The sequence below is a fragment of the Pan troglodytes genome, chromosome 1, assembly GCF_028858775.2.
Source record: "Pan troglodytes isolate AG18354 chromosome 1, NHGRI_mPanTro3-v2.0_pri, whole genome shotgun sequence".
Lineage (NCBI taxonomy): Eukaryota > Metazoa > Chordata > Mammalia > Primates > Hominidae > Pan > Pan troglodytes.
This window is the reverse complement of record NC_072398.2, coordinates 353955-377209: the sequence shown is the minus strand read 5'-3', so window position 1 is coordinate 377209 and position 23255 is coordinate 353955. Positions and strand designations below refer to the sequence as shown.

The window sequence follows — 23255 nt, the reverse complement described above, 5'->3', positions numbered from 1 at the left end:
AGTTAGCTGGTAGTTCAGACAATGCAGATGAGAGGCAGAGAAGCCCCCACTGCGTTCTGTGAGGCCATGGTGTCAGCAGCCACGGAGGGCCTAGGAAGGGTGAGTGAAGTGGATACGAGATTCTGAGACTGAAACAGAAGCAGCTGTAACCTTAGTGAAGTTGGCATCGTCAGAGGGAGCTGAGCAGGGACAGTTCCTTCTACATCAGCATTTCTTGTGGCCTCTCCTCTTCCTACTGTCCTTAGGGAGGACCCTCCAGACTGTAATCTTCTGCTGTTAACATTTACTCCTTGCCAAGCTCTTCGCTAAGCTTCACAGGGAGAACTATGTTGACAGACCTCACAACCCCAGGTAGCAGACCTTATCACTATCCCCATTATACAGGTGGAGAAACTAAGGCCCAGAGAGGAAAAGTCTCTTGCTCAAGGTCCCACAGCCGGATTTATGAGCATAAGTGATGGATGTCACTGCCAGCCCTGGCCCCTGGGCCGTTCTGCACAGCCCTCCAGGCGCTCTCTCTTTTTACTTATCAGCCGGCTACAGACAGAGCACTTAACTGAGAGTCCAGTGGGTCATGGGGGATGGTGGAACTGTGGGATTAAAGAAGCATGACGCCTTCCTTACTCTTGGAGAAGAGCAGCCCTGGACAGATGTCCAACCAGGAGCATCTATATGGAGTTTAAGTTGCTGAGAAATAAACTCCCATTGTGTGATTTTTTTTTTACTAAGGTATATTTGTTATAGCAGTACAACCTAGCCTATTATATTAAGAAGTAATAGCAACTTTACAATGGAGAAACCTGAAAGATACTAACCTTAACCAAGGTTAACATCACCAGTAATATGACACATCGACATCAAGTATCTCCTGATAAAATGCACCGAGACAGGCATATCATTGCCGTGGTTTTCTTGCCAAAAATGCATAACCTCAATCTGATCACAAGAAAACTTCAGACAAGCTCAGACTGGGAAACATTCTACAAAATGGCCAATAATCTTCTTAATTATCAAGGTCTTGGTAGATTCCAGAACTGCCACTGTTTGAAGGAGACTGAGGGGACATGACAATTAAATGCAAAGAATTGGATCCTGGATCAGGAAAAAAAAAGACATTCATAGAAACTGGTGAGATGCAAATGAGGTCTGTTCGTAAACAATATTGTTTCAGTGAACATTTCCTGCTTTCAGTAACTGTATCGTGATTATCTAAAATGTGAACGTGAGGAGAAGCTGCATGAAGGAGATAGTGGAACTCTGTGTACTCATTTTTGCAACTTTTCAGTAAGTCTAAAATTCCATTTCAGAATAACAAGCTGAAATAGGTAAGAGCACATGTGGTGATGAGTTGCCGTCAGAGGACCTTTATGGTGGCTTTGTCCACGGTGCATTGCCAGCAATCCTGGCTAATGTTGACCCACATTAGTTTACAAAACAGTATTTATTACAGCAAACCCCATTTTTCCAAGTTCAGCTCAAGGCCCTCCTTATTTACTAGACCTGGACCTCTGGGCATATTCTATTGAATGGTTTTCTTGCTCCCTTGGCATTTGATATAGAGTTATTTACTCTGTGTTTGATTATAAGCTCTCTGAGGGGCTGGACTGGTGCTCTGTAGCCACATTCCATTCTGCACAAGGCTGCAGAAAACCTCCTCAGCTGGGAATGGAGCCTGGCATTGCAGGTTGCTCAGTGACTTACTCATGTCCCTGCCTGGGAAGGCTAGACAGTAGGAGCATGCTGGTCTTCAGCAGCCCCTCCAACCCTCTTTGGGCCCCCATCGTGATAGGACCCTGAGATGATGCTGTTTTCTTCACTCGCTGTGGACTTCTGACCACAATCAGGACAACTGTTGAAGAGCCATATATTGGCCAATACTGAAGGAGCTTATGTGTTGGTACTGGGGTCAACACAGGCCTTATAAAGTAGGCAGGGGAGCTCCTTGTGTGTGACAGTGTGGATGGTGGCATGTCCGTCCCCAGAGGTGCAGGGCTGCAAGGTCAAGGGGTCGGCTTCCTAGAAGCAAGATGAGCAGGGATGTCCTCAGATCCCAGAAACAAACGTGCACAGGTTTCAAAGGCAAGGACCCCACCTGCAGCCCAGAAGTGGGAGGCAATGCTGGATAGCAGCTCAAATGAAGCCCAGCCCAGAATGCATCAGGACAGATCTGGGCAGTGAATGAACCAGTGCTTTAATAATGGAGAACAAGGCAGCTGTCGGCATTGCCTGGAGACCTGTGACTCCCACTTACTGGGCAGTTAAACAGGGCAGAGCAGGGAAAGAGGGTGTCAGCACCGCGGGGGGTGCTCTGGACCTCAGAGAAGTAGAAATGGGGTGCTGGGCAAAGTGCAGCCCCAGGACCTCAGGGCAGCAGTCCCAGCAGAAGGAGGCTGGCAAGGGCCAAGAGGTAGAGGGAAGCTTTGGAGCCCACGTTGTGGGAAGTGGTTGGTGCAGACGTGGGGGTTAAGCTGTTTACATTTGCACACTCAAACTTTCGAAAGATGACTCCTCCAAGAGTCTTGTTTTCACCAGACAGGAACTGACAGGTGGCGTTACTGACATTGGAACAGCCTTTCAGCACGAGACTCTTAGACTCAATGTCTGTGAATGCAAAAGAGACAGGAGGGACGCCACTCAGTCCTTTGTCCTTCCACCCACGCCTGCTCTTAGTTCTTCACCTGCAGCACGGTGGCCCGGTGACCGGCAAGAGCTGGTGTGCTCCTGAAGCCCAGGCAGGAAGAAGGAGCCTGCATGTTCAGAGTCAAGAACACCACGCGGTAATGATAGAGAGACCCTGGTGGTCAGAGGCCTAGACTCCCACCGCCACCTGACCCTGGAGGAAGCAGACTCCTGGAGGTGAGTGGCAAGCCCAGGTTAAACAGTGAAGGTCAGAGCTGGACCTGGGACTCACATCTCCTGTGTTCCTGTGTAGCTGGAAGGTGAGGAAACCAGGAACAGATTCAAAAGGCAGTTCTCTGTTCTCAGTTCAGGAAGGGGCCAGCACCTTGGACTTCCCTGTCCCCTTCCAGGCTTTGCTTTCCGTCCTCACTCCTCTCTGGACCTGAGTCCTCCCTGCCTGAGTTTTCCCTGAGAAGAAGGAAGGGCCACCAGGAGGCATATAAGAGACCACGGCATGTCTCTGCCGTAAATTGGGGTTCTGCTATGTTTAATCGTGTTTTGAGATTCATGTACTAGAAAAAGGCCTAGGGCATTTGGACAGAAGACATAGTTACGATAGTAGCTACCTGTTATTGAGCACTTACTGTGAGCCCCAATTGCTCTGTCAGCTGCAATTCAAACAGCCCTGGAGACAGGCACCTCACAGAGGCCAAGGGACTCACGGAGGTGAAGTGACTCCACTCACCACTTGTCAGAGGCAGGGCCGCAATTTGAGTTCAAGGCCGGCTCTAGGACCAGGCATGAAGCAGGGCTGCAATTTGAGTTCAAGGCTGGCTCTAGGACCAGGCATGAAGCAGGGCTGCAATTTGAGTTCAAGGCTGGCTCTAGGACCAGGCATGGTGTCTCACGCCTGTAATCATGGTACTTTGGGAGGCTGAGGTGAGAGGATTGCCTGAGGCCAGGAGTTTGAGACCAGACTGGGAAACATTGTCTCTACAAAAAATTAAGTTATCCAGGGGTGGTGGCACATGCCTGTAGTCCCACTACTTGGAGGCTGAGATGGGAGATTGGCTTGAGCCAGGAGTTCGAGGCAGCAGTGAGTCAGTGATCGCACCCCTGCATTCCGGCCCGGGTGACAGAGCGAGACCCTGTCTTGAACAGCAACAACAACAAAGGCTGATTAGAATTAAAAATCATAGCAGCTTAGACATCCCAGAAATTTTAAAAGTGAAAGGAGCTTTAAATGGATATTACTAAGGAAAGAAGCCGTTTTGAAAAGGCTACATACTGTACGAGTTCAACTATAGGATAGTGTGGAAAAGGCAAAACTCTGGAGGCAATAACAAAGATCAGTGGTTGTCAGAGCTTAGAGGGGAGGGAGGGATGCGTAGGTAGAGCACAGAGGAATTTTAAGGCAGTGGAAATACTCTATATGGTACTACTACAATGGTGGATGTATATCATTCTACATTTGTCCAAACTCATGGAATATACAACACCAAGGGGGAACCTTAATGTAAGCTATCAACTTTGGGTGAGGCTGTATCAATGTAGCCTCACTGCTTAGAAGAAATGTACCTCTCTGGTGGGGATGTTGGCAGAGGGGGAGATTACGCTCTGGTGGGGATGTTGGCAGCCGGGGAGATTACGCTCTGGTGGGGATGTTGGCAGCCGGGGAGGTTACGCTCTGGTGGGGATGTTGGCAGCCGGGGGAGATTATGCTCTGGTGGGGATGTTGGCAGCCGGGGAGATTACGCTCTGGTGGGGATGTTGGCAGCCGGGGAGATTATGCTCTGGTGGGGATGTTGGCAGCCGGGGAGGTTATGCTCTGGTGGGGATGTTGGCAGCCGGGGAGATTATGCTCTGGTGGGGATGTTGGCAGCCGGGGAGATTATGCTCTGGTGGGGATGTTGGCAGCAGGGGAGGTTATGCGTGTCAGGTAGATGAGAAATTTCTATCACTTCTGCCCAATTTTGCTGTGAATCTAAAACTACTCTGAAAAAAAAATGTGTATTTAAAAAAAAACAGTATAAAGAGGTTCAGTGCTGGGTGCTGTGGCTCACACCTGTAATCCCAGCACCTTCGGAGACCGAGGCGGGCGGATCACTTGAGTTCAGGTGTTTGAGACCAGCCTGGCCAACATGGCGAAACCCCATCTGTACTACAAATACAAAAAGCAGCCGGGTGTGGTGGTACATGTCTATAATCCCAGCTACCCAGGAAGCTGAGGCAGGAGAATCGCTTGAACCCAGGAGACGGAGGTTGCAGTGAGCTGAGATCTCACCACTGCACTCCAGCCTGGGCGACAGAGCAAGACTCCATCTCAAAAAAACAAAAAGACAACAACCAAAATAAGAGGTTCAGGATAAGCATGGTGCTTGACGCCACTGAAAAATCCATGATTACAGTTAAACACTGATTCATGATGCTATAATTGACACTTAACAAATATTAAAATCAAACTGTACCTGGATACTAGTGCTCTTAAACTCTTATGATTTTGAGCCATATTTTGGCAGAGACTGGTTTGTTGTTCATTTTAGCTTCATGCCTCTTTCTTTCCTTCGGGGTCATACTACCTGACTATCTCAGCCTCCCTTACAGCCAAGATGACTGTCTTACTGGGTCCTAGCCAGTGGAATGTGGGAGGAAGTGATGCATTCACATCCAGGCCCAACCCATAGAAACTCACCTGTCTTCCTCCACTACCTCTTTCCTACTGCTGGCAAGATGCAAAGGATACAGCACAGAGCTGCCAAGACCTGGTGAGTGGGGGCCAGTGCTACAAGACAGAAGGAGCGCATGGCCTGGATTCTGCAATGAACTGCTCCAGCAAGGAATAAACATCTATTGTATTGAGCCATAGGCTTTGGAGGTTGTTCTTTAACTTTTTAACTAGTTAAGGTTTCTAAATTTTCTTAGCTTTAATTTCTAAGACAGTGTATACTGATAGATGGAGTCCACATAAACAAAAGTTCTTTGGGGTCCTCAATAATTTTTAAGACATAGAGTCTTAACAGAGGGCCTGAGATCACAAGGTTTGAGAACTACTGATGGCCACTAATGTCCCTCTCACACAACCTGAATCACTAAGAAAGAGGGGAGGCATAGTGAAGTGCTGGTTTGCCCCATTTGTTTCCTGTGTAATTGCTGTAAGTCACATGTTAATGCCATCCAGATACTCACTGAAGTGCCTGGGCTTGAGATGTCCACCCAAGGGAAAGGAGAACAGGTGAAAAAGGAAGAGCCAGGGCTGGGAGGACACAGGAAGCCCGCCTGCATGGCCAGCACCCACCCAGGGCATCACTGGTATTGTTAACAGCAATTAACTTACCTTAACTAATAAATGTATTAACCTTTAACTGTTTGGGCAAATGTTAGAAATGTGTATTTTACAATGGTTAGTATCAAATGTGGATCTCACAATGGGTAGCGTCAAATGTGGATCTCACAATGGGTAGCGTCAAATGTGGATCTCACAATGGGTAGCGTCAAATGTGGATCTCACAATGGATAGCGTCAAATGTGTATTTTACAATGGTTAGTGTCAAATGTGTATTTTACAATGGGTAGTATCAAATGTGTATTTTACGATAGTTAGTATCAAACTGCTTTTGTAGAAAAGCACAATTGGTTGGATTTAAGGCCCAATTTGACTCTTTCTGCCAGGTGATCCAAGCTACCAAAAGCCAACACCTCTTAGTGACAACTAGAGAATAAAAGTGTAGATATAAAAGGAAATAAAAGTTGCACCCACCCTCACCTATAGAATGATGCAACCTGGTAAAGAAGTGAATGTCAGGAGGGGTGTGATGCGCTTAGACAAATGTGACTGGATTACAAGCCACAGGAGAATAGAGCTCAAGGGAAGGGTAGCCCAGGAGAAACAGCTCTGCTCTAAGAAGGCAGCAATAGCAGCGAGCTCAAGGCTACATGAGCAGACACTGTATTTAAAGACATTATGGCCCTTATCCCCCTTGTCCCACGACTCCCCTGGTCCTTCTATGTTAACCCAGAATTTATGAACCAAAACTTGACATGTTTCCAGCTCAAGTCCCATAGAGGAATTAGAACTCCAAGACTTACCATTCTTAAGTTCTGCAACTAGAAAAACACACTGTCCTTCTTCATAGCATTTCCAGGGCTTCCCATGACAGGAAGTTCCATTAGATTCATAACAAGCAGGGCACTCTGCGTTGCTGGACACGTTCTTCAGGGGAGGGTCTGGAAGAGTCAGAGTCATTACTCAGGACAGTGTTATCATACAGAACATGGGAGGAAGGGGATAGGCAAGCAAAGAAAGCACCAAAGAGATCGGAGAACGGAGCAATGACATCCTTGGGAATCTCAGATCTAGCCTTGAAAACACCATGTCTCCTCAAAATATTTACTACACACAGCTCCACAGATCTGCTCTAACAGACTATCTAGCCTTTAAGAACTGTGGCTCATCAGTGTGTTTGGGTATAGACTGAGAAAGGTAAGATTTTGAGCTAAAACCAAACTATAGTCAACATGAACATTAGCTAGCCATCCTGAACATTTGCCAACAGGTGGGTGAGTGTTACTAAATCCTGCTCTGAACAAATGAACACAGGCCACTATTTAACATTATGACTAGAAGAAAAAAATTTACAACGAGACCAGCTCTGCTCTTAATTAACTGTGCTTTATGACCATGGCCAATAAACTTTGCCTTTTCAGCCACATTTTCTGTTTTTCAAAAAGAGAGCTTTGGTCTAGATCAGCAGGTCTCAAATTGTGGTGCAGGAAGCCTTGAGTCCCTGAGACCCTTACAGGGAGTACTACAAGGTTCAAACCATACTCATGATAATACTAAAATATTATTTACTTATTTCACTCTCTTTCTCTTGTGAATGTAAAGTGGAGTTTCCCAGAGGCTCCATGATGTGTGAGACTGTAACAGACTAAATGCACAAGTAAATATGAGAATCCAGCTGTCTTCTATTAAGTCAGAAACTAAAGAATTTCCAAAAGGTATAATAACAATGCCACCCTTCCCGTTGTATATGTTTCTTTTGGAGAATATAGTTATATTACTGTTGATGTGTAATGTGTTTTGGCTATTTTGGCAAACTAGTTACAATTTGTAAATTTTATTAGCTTTAATTTCTAAGACAGTACATATTGATAGATGGAGTCCACATAAACGAAAGTTCTTTGGGGTCCTCAATAATTTTTAAGACATAGAGTCTTAACAGAGGGCCTGAGATCACAAAATTTGAGAACTACTGACGGGAACTAATGTCCCTCTTGCACAACTTGCAATGTCTGTCTTCACTAAGAAAGAGGGGAGGCATGGCGGAAGTGCTGGTTTGCCCCATTTGTTTCCTGTGTAATTGCTGTAAGTCAGATGTTAATGCCATCCGGATATACACTGAAGTGTCTGGACTTGAGATGTCCATCCAAGGGAAAGGAGAATGGGTGAAAAAGGAAGAGCCAGGGCTGGGAGGACACAGGAAGGCTGTCCACACGGCCAGCACCCACCCAGGGCATCGCCCGCACGGCCAGCACCCACCCAGGGCATCCCCCGCACGGCCAGCACCCACCCAGGGCATCCCCCGCACGGCCAGCACCCACCCAGGGCATCCCCCGCACGGCCAGCACCCACCCAGGGCATCGCCCGCACGGCCAGCACCCACCCAGGGCATCGCCCGCACGGCCAGCACCCACCCAGGGCATCCCCCGCACGGCCAGCACCCACCCAGGGCATCGCCCGCACGGCCAGCACCCACCCAGGGCATCCCCCGCACGGCCAGCACCCACCCAGGGCATCCCCCGCACGGCCAGCACCCACCCAGGGCATCGCTGGTGTTGCTGCATTCCTTTCCTTGGCAGCACTGGCTTACAAAATGAAAGTGTTCTTCAGCAGACACGTGGACAGTGAAGGCTGTAATGTGTGTCTCCTCACTGCAGTTCTCCGCTGAGCAGAACATATTCTGGTATAATCTGACTGGTGTCTCTACACAAAGACAAACACAGACTGTCAGCCCCTGGTAAGGAGGAGGTGTGGGGAGGGTGGAGACCCAGAATAACAACTGTTTCAGGCAAAGGCAGAAAATGCAACCTCAGTATAATGCAGTTTTGAAGACACTGGAGAGGGTTTTCCGGAAAAAATAATAATAATTCTTCCCATCGGGTAACCCCTCCTTTGAGCAGGAGGCTATCAGAGGTGCAGGTTAAACTCCAGGCAAAACTCTGATTGGGAGCCTGAAAATGGTTGGTCCAGGTGGACAGTCCCTGAAGCCTTCAATAAGTCTTAAGAGCTGTAAAAATGATCAAACAGACATGACGAGCCTTATGTGCAATATGACATCCACAGTTCCTGCCTAAAAATTGAACCTGAATCCAGTCAAGCTTCTAGCCAGAGCTATCTAATATGGTAGCCACTAGCTATTTGTGCCTATTTAAATTTAAATTTTATTAATTAAAATAAAATCAAATTTAAAATTAAGCTCCTCAGCCATAGTAGCCATATATCAAGTGCTCAGTAGCCATATATGACTACAGTATGGCACAGTGTTAATACAGATACTTTCATCATTGAAGAAGGCACTGCTAGTCAGCCCTGATTACCTATACAAGAAACACTGAGAACAGGAGAGCAAGTTATATGAAACCAGCAGGAAGCAATCAACCACAGCTAGAATATGGGACAGCTACAGGGCAAATGACCCATTTCTCTAACAAACCAATAGGATTGAACAAAAAATGATGGCAGCTGTTATAAAACAAGTTAGGCTTAACAGACCTAACAGCAAAATGGGGGATTTGGCTGGGATCCTAATTCCGCACATAGACCACATCATGACATCTTTGAAACAATTAAGAAATGTTTAAGATGGCCTGGATATTAGAAGAAATTAAAGAATTACAGTTAATTTTCTCAGGTATGATAACAGTATGTGTCTTAGTTCATTTTGTGTTGCTATACCGGAATACCATGGATTGGATAACCTATAAAGAGAATAAATTTATTATTTACAGTACTAGAGTCTGCAAAGCACAACATCAAAGTGCCAGCCTCTGGTGAAGACTTTCTTCTGCATCATCCCACGGCAGAAGGGCAAGAGAGGGTGAGAGCAAGTGAGGGAAAGAGGGGCCCAGACTCCCTTTTATCAGGAACCCACCTCCACATTCATGACATCAATGCATTCACAAGGGCGGAGTCCTCACGGCCTAATCACTTCTGAATGGTCCCACCTCTTAATACCATCACAGTGGCAATTAAGTTTCAACATTAGTTTTGGAGGGAATATTCAAACCATAGCAATATGATAGTTATGTAAAAAACAATTATGATCAGAGATAAATAGTGAAGTATTTATGGAGAAAATGACCGATGACATGTACACACATACACATATATGTGTGTACATGTATATTTATATAATGTTTAATTTAAAATACCATAGCCAAAAATACTGTAGTAAAAAAAAAACTATAGCGAAAAAATAGCAAAATGTTAATAACTGCTGACACAGGGTAGTGGTTACATGGCAGTTCATTATACTCTTTTTCCTACTTTAAACATACATGAAGTATGTTTGAACTTGTCTATTACAAAAAAGTGAAGAAGAAATCTAAGTGCTCTGAGAAAGAGGTTATAATAGTAGTTACGCAAAACGCCCTGTGGGGAGGTCTTGAATGAAGGAAAGTATGTTTGATCCAGAAGAGGAGGAACCATGAGAGAGAGAAATGAAAGCATCCAGAGCAAATCCTCCTGGTAATTTAACTAAGAGCTGTCCTTGCTTCTCACATCCACTGACATGCGTCTCGAATGAAGCTTTGAGGTCACGGGCATCAGTGTCCAAAACACCACGAGGGGCTCCTGTCGCTTTGACCCTGTGATCTTGTCTGGCTCCTGCTTGCCTCAGCCAAGCGTTGTTTCTCCTGGGAGTCACCTTTGTGGCTTCCTCTCTCCTTGGACAGCACGACCCCTTCTCTGCCTTTCTTTCCTGCCTGGATGTCCTCTCCAGCTCCCTCCCGGTGCAAGCCCCAGAGGCAGGAAGGACACACACACCCAGGCTCACCTAGAGAGGAGCTGGCTGAGGAGCTGATACAGCTGGTGTTGGCATGTGAGGGACATTCAGAGGCAATGCTGTTGACACAGGGTTTTTCCCATGAATTACACTGCACGCAGCTCAGAGATTCTGAGGAGACAAGACATCCAACACCAGTCAACGTTCAGTAGACATTTATAGAGCATACTCTACTCTAGGAAAAGCACTGCTCCCACCTTGCAGTAAAAGACAGACGGGATGGCATCCCTGCCCTCTGGGGATACCTGAAATTGATGCTGTAAGATGAGCCACCCTAATTAGTTTCTCCCACTGCTCACTATTCCCCAGTAGAAAGATCCAACCTTCAACAACAATACAGAGTGGCCCCTTGAAAGCAGGCTGCACGGACAGGTCTCATGGTCATCCCTGACCATAATTTAACATGTGAGGCCCTCGGGGATTTGAGAGCAAGAAGACACTGGTGAGGTGGAAAAGGGGGTCTCCATTCTAAAAAGGGGCCACGTGAGTTCTCTTACCTACAGCTGCAACAAGCACTGCAGTGATACCAGCAACGAGGATGCCCTTCATGGTGCTGGAGCTGACTTCTCCCAAGGATGGGGACCACAGGGCCTCAAGCCTGAAAAGACACAAAGAAGGCAGCCCCGGGGCCTTGGAGGGCTACCTCTCATCCCCTGGGGCTTTTAATCGCACTGTAACAAGCCCAGTACTCAGTCCATCCTTGTGACAGAAAGAATCAAAATCCTGAGCTGGGAGCACAAAGCTGATTCCACCCTGCTGCAAACAGAGGGCCAAGTTTTCTTAATCTCAGCCTGCAGGAGCATCTACACGCAGATATGAAACACAGCCAGGGGCCATTTCCCGTGGAGCCAATTCAGTTGCAAAATGTGCAGGCAGATTAATTTTTAGTTTCACTTTTGGGATGGGGTCCAAGAAGAAAGAGCTGGGCTGGGGTCTGTGCCCCTCCCCTCCCCCAGAGCACAATGTCCCTCCTTCAGCCAGTCTCTCACTGCATCCATATTTTACACTTAAGGGTTCTGTTGCTGCCACCACCACCGCAATAGGCAGACAGCTATTGAGCACTTACTCCATTCCAAACACTTTACAGGTATTAATTTATGTAATTCATCTACTGTAGCAGGCAGGTGTTATTATTAGCATCCTAAGAAAAATCAAGCCTTAGCAGGATTGGGTAATGCACTCAAAGTCAAGGTCTTACTTCTGGGAGGTATCAGAACTGGAGTTTCGTCTGTGTCCCTAACCGCCAGCCCACACTGCCTTCCACTATTCCCACAGTCCTCAGCCTGGACACACTCAACCTGCAGCACTAAATCAGAGTCCCCCATGCACTTCCAAATAGTGTGTCTCCAATCTCTCTGCACCTTGCATTCCCTGCCTGCAGATTCTCTGAGTTAGGCCTTTGAGGATTGCTAAGGTTTGGTTATATTCATTAGAATTCGAAATTAGAACTTCCAGAATTCCAACTTGCTTGTGTATGAAAGCAGCAGAGAGCAGGTGTGTGGCTCTGGCCTGAGCCCTTCTTAATCATTATCTCATTTACCCTATACACGGTCGCTGTGAGGCACACATAGTTATTTATGATTCTTCGAGGGTAGATAAAATGAAACATTCTGTTTCTCAGTAGCACTGGCTACATTCCCAATGCTCAGGAGCCACATGTGGCTGTTGGCTGCTGTATTGGCCAACGCAGGCACAGAACATTTCCATCATTGCGGAGAGTCCCAATGGACAGTACTGTACGGCAGAGGCTATTAGCCCCACTCTACAGGTGAGAAACCTGCAGCACAGAGGGACGACGAAGTAACCCAAGCTCGCTCGGCTTGGGCCGAGCACCGGCCAAAGCCAGTGCTCTATTCCAGGTCCTTCCAGCTCCAGAGCCTCGTTGCACCACAATAGCTGCTACTTACTGAAACAGAATCGCCTTCATCTGGAAGCCCCTACTCCCACCTCACCACACACATGCACATCACCCCACACACACACCAAACACCCCACACAACACACACACACCACACCAACACACCACATCATGAACACACACATCACACACACCCCACACACCCCACACACATCACACACACACACCACACACCCCACACAACACATCCCACACAACACACACACCACACCCCACAACACACACACACCACACTCCCCACTGAACACACACACCACATCACACACACACCACACACCCCACACAACACACACACAACACACACCCCACACAACACACACACACCACACCACACAAACACACCACATCATGAACACACACAACACACACACCACACCACACACACACCACACCCCACAACACACACACACCACACTCCCCACTGAACACACACACATCACACACACCACACACCCCACACACACCACACACCCCACACAACACACACCACACCACACACACACCACACCCCACCCCACAACACACAACACACACACCACACAACACACACACCACACCACACACACACCACACCCCACACACACACCACACTCCCCACTGAACACACACACATCACAGACACCACACACCACACACAACACACACACATCACATCACACACACACCACACCCCACACAACACACACCACACCACACACACACCACACCCCATACAACACACACACCACACCACACACACCACACACCCCACACAACACACACACATCACATCACACACACCACACCCCACACAACACACACACCACACCACACACACCACACCCCACACACACACCACACCACACACACACCTCACACCCCACACAACACATACACACCACATCACACACACCCCACATAACACACACACATCACACACACCAAACACCCCACACAACACATACACACCACATCACAAACATCCCCCACACACAAACACACCACATCACACACACACCACATCACACACACACCAAACACCCAACACACCACACACACAACACACCACACACACAAACACACCACATCACACACACACCACATCACACACACACCACCCACCACACACACCACACACACCACATCACACACACACCCCACACAACACACACCACACACACAACACACACATCCCACACACAAACACCCCACACACCACACGCACATCACACACACACACCACACACCCCACACAACACACACACCACACCACACACACACCACACACCCCACACAACACACACCGCATCACACACACACCACACAACACACACACACCACACACACACCACACACCCCACACAACACACACCACATCACACACACCACACAACACACACATCACATACACACCACACACCACACACAACACATACACATCACACACACACCACACACCCCACACAACACACACAACACAACACACACACCACACACCCCACACACACCACATCACACACACATCACACAACACACACACCACACACAACACACACACAACACATCACACACACCACACACCCCACACACACACATCACACACACAACACACACCCCACACAACACACACAACACAACACACACACCACACACACCACACCACACACACACACCCCACACACCACACACACAACACACCACACACACACATCACACACACCACACAGCCCACACACACACACCACACCACGCACCCCACGCAACACACACACCACACCACACACCCCACACAACACACACACCACATCACATACACACCACACACCCCACACACACACGCATCACACCACACACACCACAGCCCCCACACAACACATACACACCACATCACACACACACCACACATCACATGTCATACACACCACATACACCACACACACCACATAACATGTCACACACACATCACATGACACATACACCACACACCCCACGCATCACACACACCACACATCACATGTCATACATACTACATACACACAACACACACAACACATAACATCACATGTCACACACATCACATGACACACACCACACACTCCACACATCACACACACTGCACATACACATCACACACCACACACCACACATCACATGTCACAAACACCACACACACCACACATCACATGTAACAAACACCACACAGCACACCCCACACCACACACATACACCACATACACAAATACCACACCACACACCACACATACACCACACCACACACACTTCACACACACCACACATCACATGTCACACACATTAGGTACACACCGAACACACACAACACACATTAAATGTCACACACAACACACCACACACCACACACATTACACACACACCCCACACATAAGTCACACACATCACACACACAACACACCATGCACTAAATACATCACACATACTACACACACGCAAATCACATCACAGACACCACATACACACCACACCACATACCACACACACCACACATCACATGCCACACATCACCTGTCACACACATCAAACACACACACAATACACCACACACCTCACACACGTCAAACAAACCACACACACACCATATCACACACACATCACACACACCACACATGCACCATATGCCTCCACACACAGAGACACATACACATCACACACCCTCACACACACACACCCCACATGCCATTTATACCACATGCCACAAACATTACATGTGCACACACCATATACACAATACACAAACCACACACAAACACCACACACCCTACCCTGATACTCTGGTTGACTTATTAGAGATTGGTAAAAAGGAAGGGAAACCAGTCGGTCTGGGAGAAGAGGCCCATACGTGATGCCAATGACCCCACCATTTAGAGATCCAAGGAGGAAAATAAAGCACATCTGGTCTGGAGCTTGTAGCAGACGTGCGCCAGCCCCTCACCCCTCCAGGCCCGGTGCACCCCTACATGCCCGGGTGCACCCCTCCAGGCCTGGAACCCCAGTTGCTTGCTTTTCTCCTCAGTGGGAAAAGAGTTTCAGGGCCATGGCCTTCTGGGAAAGGGCCTCTCAGGCCTTACAGTGTGATGGAGGAGGGGAAAGGACAGGATGAGATGAGATGAGAAGGAGACCCCAGCAGCACATCAAGTGCACAGATCACCTCAGCCTATGGTGAAGACCTGAAACTAGCCTCATTTTCAGGGAGAAATGATGGAGGCCCAGAGAGGTCAGGACTTGACCCAGGGGCACATAGCAGAGAAACAGAGCCTGGGAGTGACCCCATAGCAGGACCCAGGGCCGTGCTCACCACCTCTGTGGGTAAGAGGGACCAGTGAAGCTGGGGCTCAAGGCAGGGCCCCCACCTGGGACATGAGAAGAAGTGGCATCTTAGGCCGTTTCACTAGGTACTTCCCACTGGCAAAGTTTTATTGTGGAATCTTTTCAGCAGCCTGGCAGGGTCCTGCTATAATTGCTGTCATCTTCCACAGAGAAAGCTGGAGCCTAGAGAGGCTGTGAGGACACAAAACCACACAGAATGAAGAATGTCACACACAGAATGATGCACAGAACACGCACACACTACACACAAACCACACACACAGTAGCAGATGGCAAAACAACAAGAAAACTACATCCGCAGCCCACATCCTCCCTGAACTCCAGACTTCCCTCTCCTGAGCATACGACTGCCTAGGGCAATGCCAAAGGAGCAAGAGCCACAAGAATGTCCTGGACTTGGCCGGGGAAGGACCTGAGCTGGCCCTGAATGCCCTTCCTGCGGTTTCAGCTTCTCCCAGGGCTCAGGCCCCGGCCTCACAGTCCTCTCACCTTCTGGATCTGGCCTGGTGACTGTCCTACAGAAGGTGGTTCCCAGTAGAGGCTTAGGGCTGGTGTGGGAGAGGCCTTATATAGCAGGTGGCTGTAAAATCAAAAAGCACAGCTGTCTTCTGGGGTGGGACCTCTGGGTCAGACAGGCTAAGGCTTCTGGCTCTCAGACTGTGCCCTGCCCAATAGGGCTACAGGCTGCTCAACCCTTTGGCATCTGTGCAGCTCGTGTCCTCTCTGAGACCTCTAGGAATTGGGAACAACTTTGGTCAAGGCCTGCCTTTGGCAAAATGTAAACAGGAGTAAGGTATCCTCCAGCATTGTCTGTGGCCTTCTAAGTCAATTCCATGACCTGCTAATGACAAGCACCTAACAACCTGCTAACAGTCACCATGATTAGCCCATTTATAGATGAGAAAACCAAAGCACAGAAAGAGAGCCATAAGAGATATGCTCATGGGCACACAGCCGGGGCACAGTCGGAACTCAGAGCTCCGAATCAGACTATGTGGGGTCTGTGCAACTCAGGAAAGGGCCTCAGGTTCCCACGGGCAACTGTCTTAACCTTGTTAGATTTGAGGGTCCTCCAGCCAAGATGAGTGTAAACTCACTGTGCAGCCTCAGTGTGGTAGAGGGACCATGACGTGAAGCCCCTGCCTGCAGTGTGCTCTGCACACTGGGTGAGAGCCCACAGCAGCCATCGAGAGCGTCTTTCTGGCCAAGTGATCTGAGCAGCTACTGGTAACAGCCCAGGTCAGGTCAACTGAGGCCTCTCTGTATTAGTCAGGTTCTCTAGAGGACAGAGAACCTGTCCCTCTAGAGAAGGTGAGTTTATATATGTATGAAGGGGAGTTCATTAAGGAGTATTGACGCACATGATCACAGGGTGAAGTCCCACAATAGGCTGTCTGCGAGCTGAAGACCAAGGAAGCCAGTCTGAGTCCCAAAACCTCAAAAGTGCAGCCTTCAGTCTGTGGCTGATGGCCTGAGAGCCCCTGGCAAACCACTGGTGTAGGCCCAAGAGTCCCAAAGCCGAAGAACTTGGAGTCCGATGTTTGAGGGCAGGAAGCATCCAGCATGGGAGAAACATGGAGACTGGGAGACTCAGCCAGTCTGGTCCTTCCTCGTTCTGCTGCCTGCTTTTATCCTAGCTGTGTTGGCAGTTGATTAGATGATGTCCACCCAGATGTAGGCTGGGAGGCTAGGCCAGTCTAGCCTTTTGACATTTTTCTGCCTGCTTTATATTCTAGCAGAGCTGGCAGCTGATCAGATGGTGCCCACCCAGACTGAGGGTGGGTCTGCCTCTGCCAGTCCACGGACTCGAGTGTTAATCTCCTTTGGCAACACCCTCACAGACACATCCAGGAACAATACTTTGTGATACTTTTCAATCCAATCATGTTGACACTCAATATTAACCCTCACACTCTCCCAGTCTCCTCACACTGTGCCATGGGTGCTCCTGGTTTTGAGTGTGGACTTGAGTTATCTTCCCTCCTCATCTTTCCACTGTCCTGACACTTTATACACACACACGGTGGGGAGTGGGAGGAGCCCACTCAGCCGAGGATGCAGAGGTTGAGGGGCACACATCATATCAGTATCCCCCAGCCTGCATTTAAACCTTGCAGTTCCCTGCTCTTGAAAATACCCCCTTGGGGATGGCTACCCTACCTGTGTCTCAGCTCTCTCTTCCTTCCCCAAACTCATGCATTCATTCAACAAACATTTTTTGAGCACCCTCCCTGTCTTAGGCCTACTGTAGGAAACCGGGAGGTATTTGTGAGCAAAAAGACAAAGACCTTTGCCTTCCTGGAGTGTAGTCTAGAGAGGGCTACAGACAACATAAATTAAAGTGGTAAATAAGCAAATCACATGGAAAGTCAGAATGTGGTGACTGCTCTGGCAAAAAGACAAAGAGTAGGATAAGGCATCAACCATGCTAGGGGGTGAGCAGGTGCAGGCTTCCACTTTCAATGAGGAGGTTGTAGTAGGTCTCATGGAGAAGACAAAATCTGAGTTATTTTTATAAGCAGAGACTCTGGCCATCTCTTATTCTCTCCTCTCCTCACCATCTGCCTTCAGGCTGCTTATCACAGCATTTTCCTAAAAAAAAAAAAAAGCAGCTTCCTCCCTAACAGAACCATATTGTTTCCCAGCACACATTCATCAGTCACCTGGCAGGGCACAACAAGAGAAGTGGCACAGTAATATCCAATGGGGTGTGTGTGGGTTTGCGGGTTTCAGGAATGTGGCCTCCCTGAGCCACCGACGGAGGATCCAAAGAGCTCATGAACACTGCCTCTGAGATAACAGCTCTGGTGTCAGGCTGAGTACTGGCATGAGAAAATCGGGCTGATCAATGTTAATTCCTCTCAGAAGGCACCAGATACTCAGGCAGATGGACCCAAAGTGACCACAAAGATCTGAGTCTGAATCCAGACTTTGTCCCTCACATCACATAAGTTACTTATTAACCGCACTTGTTGGGCCAGAGCTCTTTGTCTTTAAAATGGAATCATCAGGCCCTGAAGAAATGCCTCCTGATGATTTATTTACTCCTGGAATCATCACCCCATTCCTCTGTGTTTTTCCAAGGCCAGCTATCTATCAATAATGTCCTGAGGACATCTAACCATGTGGGAATTATTATTAATAGCACGTATGATTTTAACTGGGCCATTTATCAGTAAGGACACTGAAGACAATGGAAGCCCCCTGAACTAGGCTGTGCAGTCTACACGGCTGCTCACAGCAGTCCTGGGTTCATCCTTTTGAAGCCCCAGGCAGTGTGTCAAGGGTATTCCCAGCTGCCTAGACAGATAAGGAAACAGGCCCAGGGAGGCCTTCCCTATAGGCCTTCAGACACCTGGGCCAGCAATCTTTCCATTTCAACATGGCTCAGGTGGGACGCAGGAAACAGGCCCAGGGAGGCCTTCCCTATAGGCCTTCAGACACCTGGGCCAGCAATCTTTCCATTTCAACATGGCTCAGGTGGGACGCAGCCTCCACCCGCAGGATTGGAGACATTGACTTGACTCCCCTCCTCCCTCTCCCAGAGGTTCACCTCTCTGTCACCAATGTGGGGTCCAAGGACCTGAATCAGTCACAGGGAATTATGAAAAAGCACCTCTCTAAAGCAGACTCCTCCTGACTAGCAAAGAAGTCCAGAGACCCAGGAGAAGCTAAGTCTCAACAAGCAGCCCAACTTTTAAACTAAGAAGCCCTGGGCACACCTTAGGCACCCTAGTTCCATCATCTTCTTAGAAGGGGACAAGGTTGCCTGTCCCTACAACCTGCTGAGCTGAGGCAAACCTGGAGCTCAGCTGAGTCCCAGTGAGTCATCCAGTGGTAAATCTGGAACCACTTTAGGAAACGGCCTTTTCCCAAAGTTTCCCTCGATGACCAGCAAAGCTTGGAGGTGAGTTTCCAGGGGAGTCCACCCCATTTTGGAATAAGCATGTGGAGGTGTGTAGGGTCAGGTCAGGGAAGCTGAAGCAGGAATTATATCCAACAGGAGTCTAAGCCAAAGACTCAGCAAAAGGATCAAGAGCATCCACCCCTGACCCGCCTTCTCTCTGTATTTGCTTCTGGGAGCCTTTCATTGACTAGCTTATTCCTCCCGCTTGGAGATGTGAGAATAGGCTAAAAATAATGAATTATTGCCCCCAACATTCCTGCCCCCCAGTCACCTTGCAGAGGAAATGAGCATATCCTGGAAGATAAACTTCCCCAATAGTCCATGGCCTTATGTAAGATAATAATCCCCCTGAGTCTTGGGTTTCCCATCTTTCAAGTGGCAAAAACGGCACTACTGCCTGAGTAGCTATTCTGAGGGTTAAAGGAGGTCGCACAAGCAGACAATGATGATGAAACTATCACTTCATAAAGGGCTCTGACAGTACTAGAAGTCTACTGAGCTCTCCCTCTCCCTCTCCCTCGCCCTCTCCCTCTCCCTCTCCCTCTCCCTCTCCCCTCTTTCCATGGTCTCCCTCTGATGCTGAGCCGAAGCTGGACGGTACTGCTGCCATCTCAGCTCACTGCAACCTCCCTGCCTGATTCTCCTGCCTCAGCCTGCCGAGTGCCTGCGATTGCAGGTGCGCGCCGCCACGCCTGACTGGTTTTCGTATTTTTTTGGTGGAGACGGGGTTTCGATGTGTCGGCCGGGCTGGTCTCCAGCTCCTAACCACGAGTGATCTGCCAGCCTCGGCCTCCCAAGGTGCCGGGATTGCAGACGGAGTCTCGTTAACTCAGTGCTCAATGGCGCCCAGGCTGGAGTGCAGTGGCGTGAACTCGGCTCGCTACAACCACCTCCCAGCCGCCTGCCTTGGCCTCCCTAAGTGCCGAGATTGCAGCCTCTGCCTGGCAGCCACCTCGTCTGGGAAGTGAGGAGCGTCTCCGCCTGACCGCCCATGGTCTGGGATGTGAGGAGCCCCTCTGCCTGGCTACCCAGTCTGGAAAGTGAGGAGCGCCTCTTCCCGGCCGCCATCACATCTGGGAAGTGAGGAGCGTCTCTGCCCGGCCGCCCATCGTCTGAGACGTGGGGAGCACCTCTGCCCTGCCGCCCCATCCGGGATGTGAGGAGCGTCTCTGCCTGGCCGCCCTGTCTGAGAAGTGAGGAGACCCTCTGCCTGGCAACCGCCCCGTCTGAGAAGTGAGGAGCGTCCTCCCTCCTCGTCCGGGAGGGAGGTGGGGGGGTCAGCCCCCCGCCCGGCCAGCCGCCCCGTCCGAGAGGTGAGGGGTGCCTCTGCCCAGCCGCCCCTACCGGGAAGTGAGGAGCCCCTCTGCCCGGCCAGCCGCCCCGTCCGGGAGGGAGGTGGGGGGGTCAGCCCCCCGCCTGGCCAGCCGCCCCATCCGGGAGGTGAGGGGTGCCTCTGCCCGGCCGCCCCTACTGGGAAGTGAGGAGCCCCTCTGCCCGGCCAGCCGCCCCATCCGGGAGGTGAGGGGTGCCTCTGCCCGGCCGCCCCTACTGGGAAGTGAGGAGCCCCTCTGCCCGGCCAGCTGCCCCATCTGGGAGGGAGGTGGGGGGGTCAGCCCCCCGCCCGGCCAGCCGCCCCATCCTGGAGGGAGGTGGGGGGGTCAGCCCCCCGCCCGGCCAGCCACCCCGTCCGGGAGGGAGGTGGGGGGATCAGCCCCCCGCCCGGCCAGCCGCCCTGTCCGGGAGGTGGGGGGCACCTCTGCCCAGCCGCCCCTACTGGGAAGTGAGGAGCCCCTCTGCCCGGCCAGCCGCCCCGTCCGGGAGGGAGGTGGGGGGGTCAGCCCCCCGCCCGGCCAGCCGCCCCGTCCGGGAGGGAGGTGGGGGGGTCAGCCCCCCGCCCGGCCAGCCGCCCCGTCCGGGAGGTGAGGGGCGCCTCTGCCCGGCTGCCCCTACTGGGAAGTGAGGAGCCCCTCTGCCCGGCCAGCCGCCCCGTCCGGGAGGGAGGTGGGGGGGTCAGCCCCCCGCCCGGCCAGCCGCCCCATCCGGGAGGGAGGTGGGGGGGTCAGCCCCCCGCCCGGCCAGCCGCCCCGTCCGGGAGGGAGGTGGGGGGGTCAGCCCCCCGCCCGGCCAGCCGCCCCGTCCGGGAGGGAGGTGGGGGATCAGCCCCCCGCCCGACCAGCCGCCCTGTCCGGGAGGTGAGGGGCGCCTCTGCCCGGCCGCCCCTACCGGGAAGTGAGGAGCCCCTCTGCCCAGCCAGCCGCCCCGTCCGGGAGGGAGGTGGGGGGGTCAGCCCCCCGCCGGGCCAGCTGCCCCGTCGGGGAAGTGAGGGGCGCCTCTGCCCGGCCGCCCCTACTGGGAAGTGAGGAGCCCCTCTGCCCGGCCAGCCGCCTGTCCAGGAGGGAGGTGGGGGGTCAGCCCCCCGCCCGGCCAGCCGCCCCATCCGGGAGGGAGGTGGGGGGGTCAACCCCCCCCCCGGCCAGCCGCCCCATCCGGGAGGTGAGGGGCGCTTCTGCCCGGCCGCCCCTACTGGGAAGTGAGGAGCTCCTCTGCCCGGCCACCACCCCATCTGGGAGGTGTACTCAACAGCTCATTGAGAACGGGCCATGAAGACAATGGCGGTTTTGTGGAATAGAAAGGGGGGAAAGGTGGGGAAAAGATTGAGAAATCGGATGGTTGCCGTGTCTGTGTAGAAAGAGATAGACATGGGAGACTTTTCATTTTGTTCTGTACTAAGAAAAATTCTTCTGCCTTGGGATCCTGTTGATCTGTGACCTTACCCCCAACCCTGTGCTCTCTGAAACATGTGCTGTATCCACTCAGGGTTGAATGGATTAAGGGCGGTGCAAGATGTGCTTTGTTAAACAGATGCTTGAAGGCAGCATGTTCGCTAAGAGTCATCACCACTCCCTAATCTCAAGTACCCAGGGACACAAACACTGCGGAAGACCGCAGGGTCCTCTGCCTAGGAAAACCAGAGAACTTTGTTCACTTGTTTATCTGCTGACCTTCCCTCCACTATTGTCCTGTGACCCTGCCAAATCCCCCTCTGCGAGAAACACCCAAGAATGATCAATAAAAAATTAAAAAAAAAAAAAAAAAGGGCTTTGAAAACAATGGCTACTACTGCTATCATTGTTCTATGAGCTCATATCGGTGACTGCACAGCCCAGAGGGACATTCGCATCTGCACAGGGCAATGGTCTGAGGTGAGGTCCAGCCTCAGAACACACTTCTACCACAATTAGATACTACTTCATGCCCACTAACACAAATAAAATCAAAAAGAAAGAAAGAAAAAGAGACAGAGAAAGAAAGAAAGAAAGAAAGAAAGAGAAGGAAACAAGGAAAATTGCGAGCATTAGGAAGGATATGGAGAAATTGGAACCTTCATACACTACTGGTAGGAATG

General features: G+C 50.4%; 1 protein-coding gene across 1 annotated transcript; it reads right to left on the bottom strand.

Annotated features, from left to right (window-relative positions):
• Positions 1 to 2270: 2270 nt before the first annotated feature.
• Positions 2271 to 16113, bottom strand: LYPD8 (LY6/PLAUR domain containing 8). The gene is made up of 6 exons (XM_016942527.3): positions 15966 to 16113; positions 11180 to 11280; positions 10674 to 10793; positions 8438 to 8602; positions 6706 to 6843; positions 2271 to 2601 (listed from the first exon to the last, which is right to left on the bottom strand). The coding sequence occupies exons 2-6, from the start codon at positions 11229 to 11231 to the stop codon at positions 2363 to 2365; spliced, it is 714 nt and encodes a 237-aa protein (XP_016798016.1). The 5' UTR covers positions 11232 to 11280; positions 15966 to 16113; the 3' UTR covers positions 2271 to 2362.
• Between the last annotated feature and the right edge of the window lie 7142 nt (positions 16114 to 23255).

Excerpts from the sequence above, each read along its gene's own strand:
- LYPD8 (XM_016942527.3), bottom strand. The coding sequence starts at position 11,231 with ATGAAGGGCATCCTCGTTGCTGGTATCACTGCAGTGCTTGTTGCAGCT. Across the intron at positions 10,794-11,179 it reads AGTGCTTGTTGCAGCTGTAG|AATCTCTGAGCTGCGTGCAG; the intron begins GTAAGAGAACTC and ends TTGTCTCCTCAG. Across the intron at positions 8,603-10,673 it reads CTCAGCCAGCTCCTCTCTAG|AGACACCAGTCAGATTATAC; the intron begins GTGAGCCTGGGT and ends GTCTTTGTGTAG.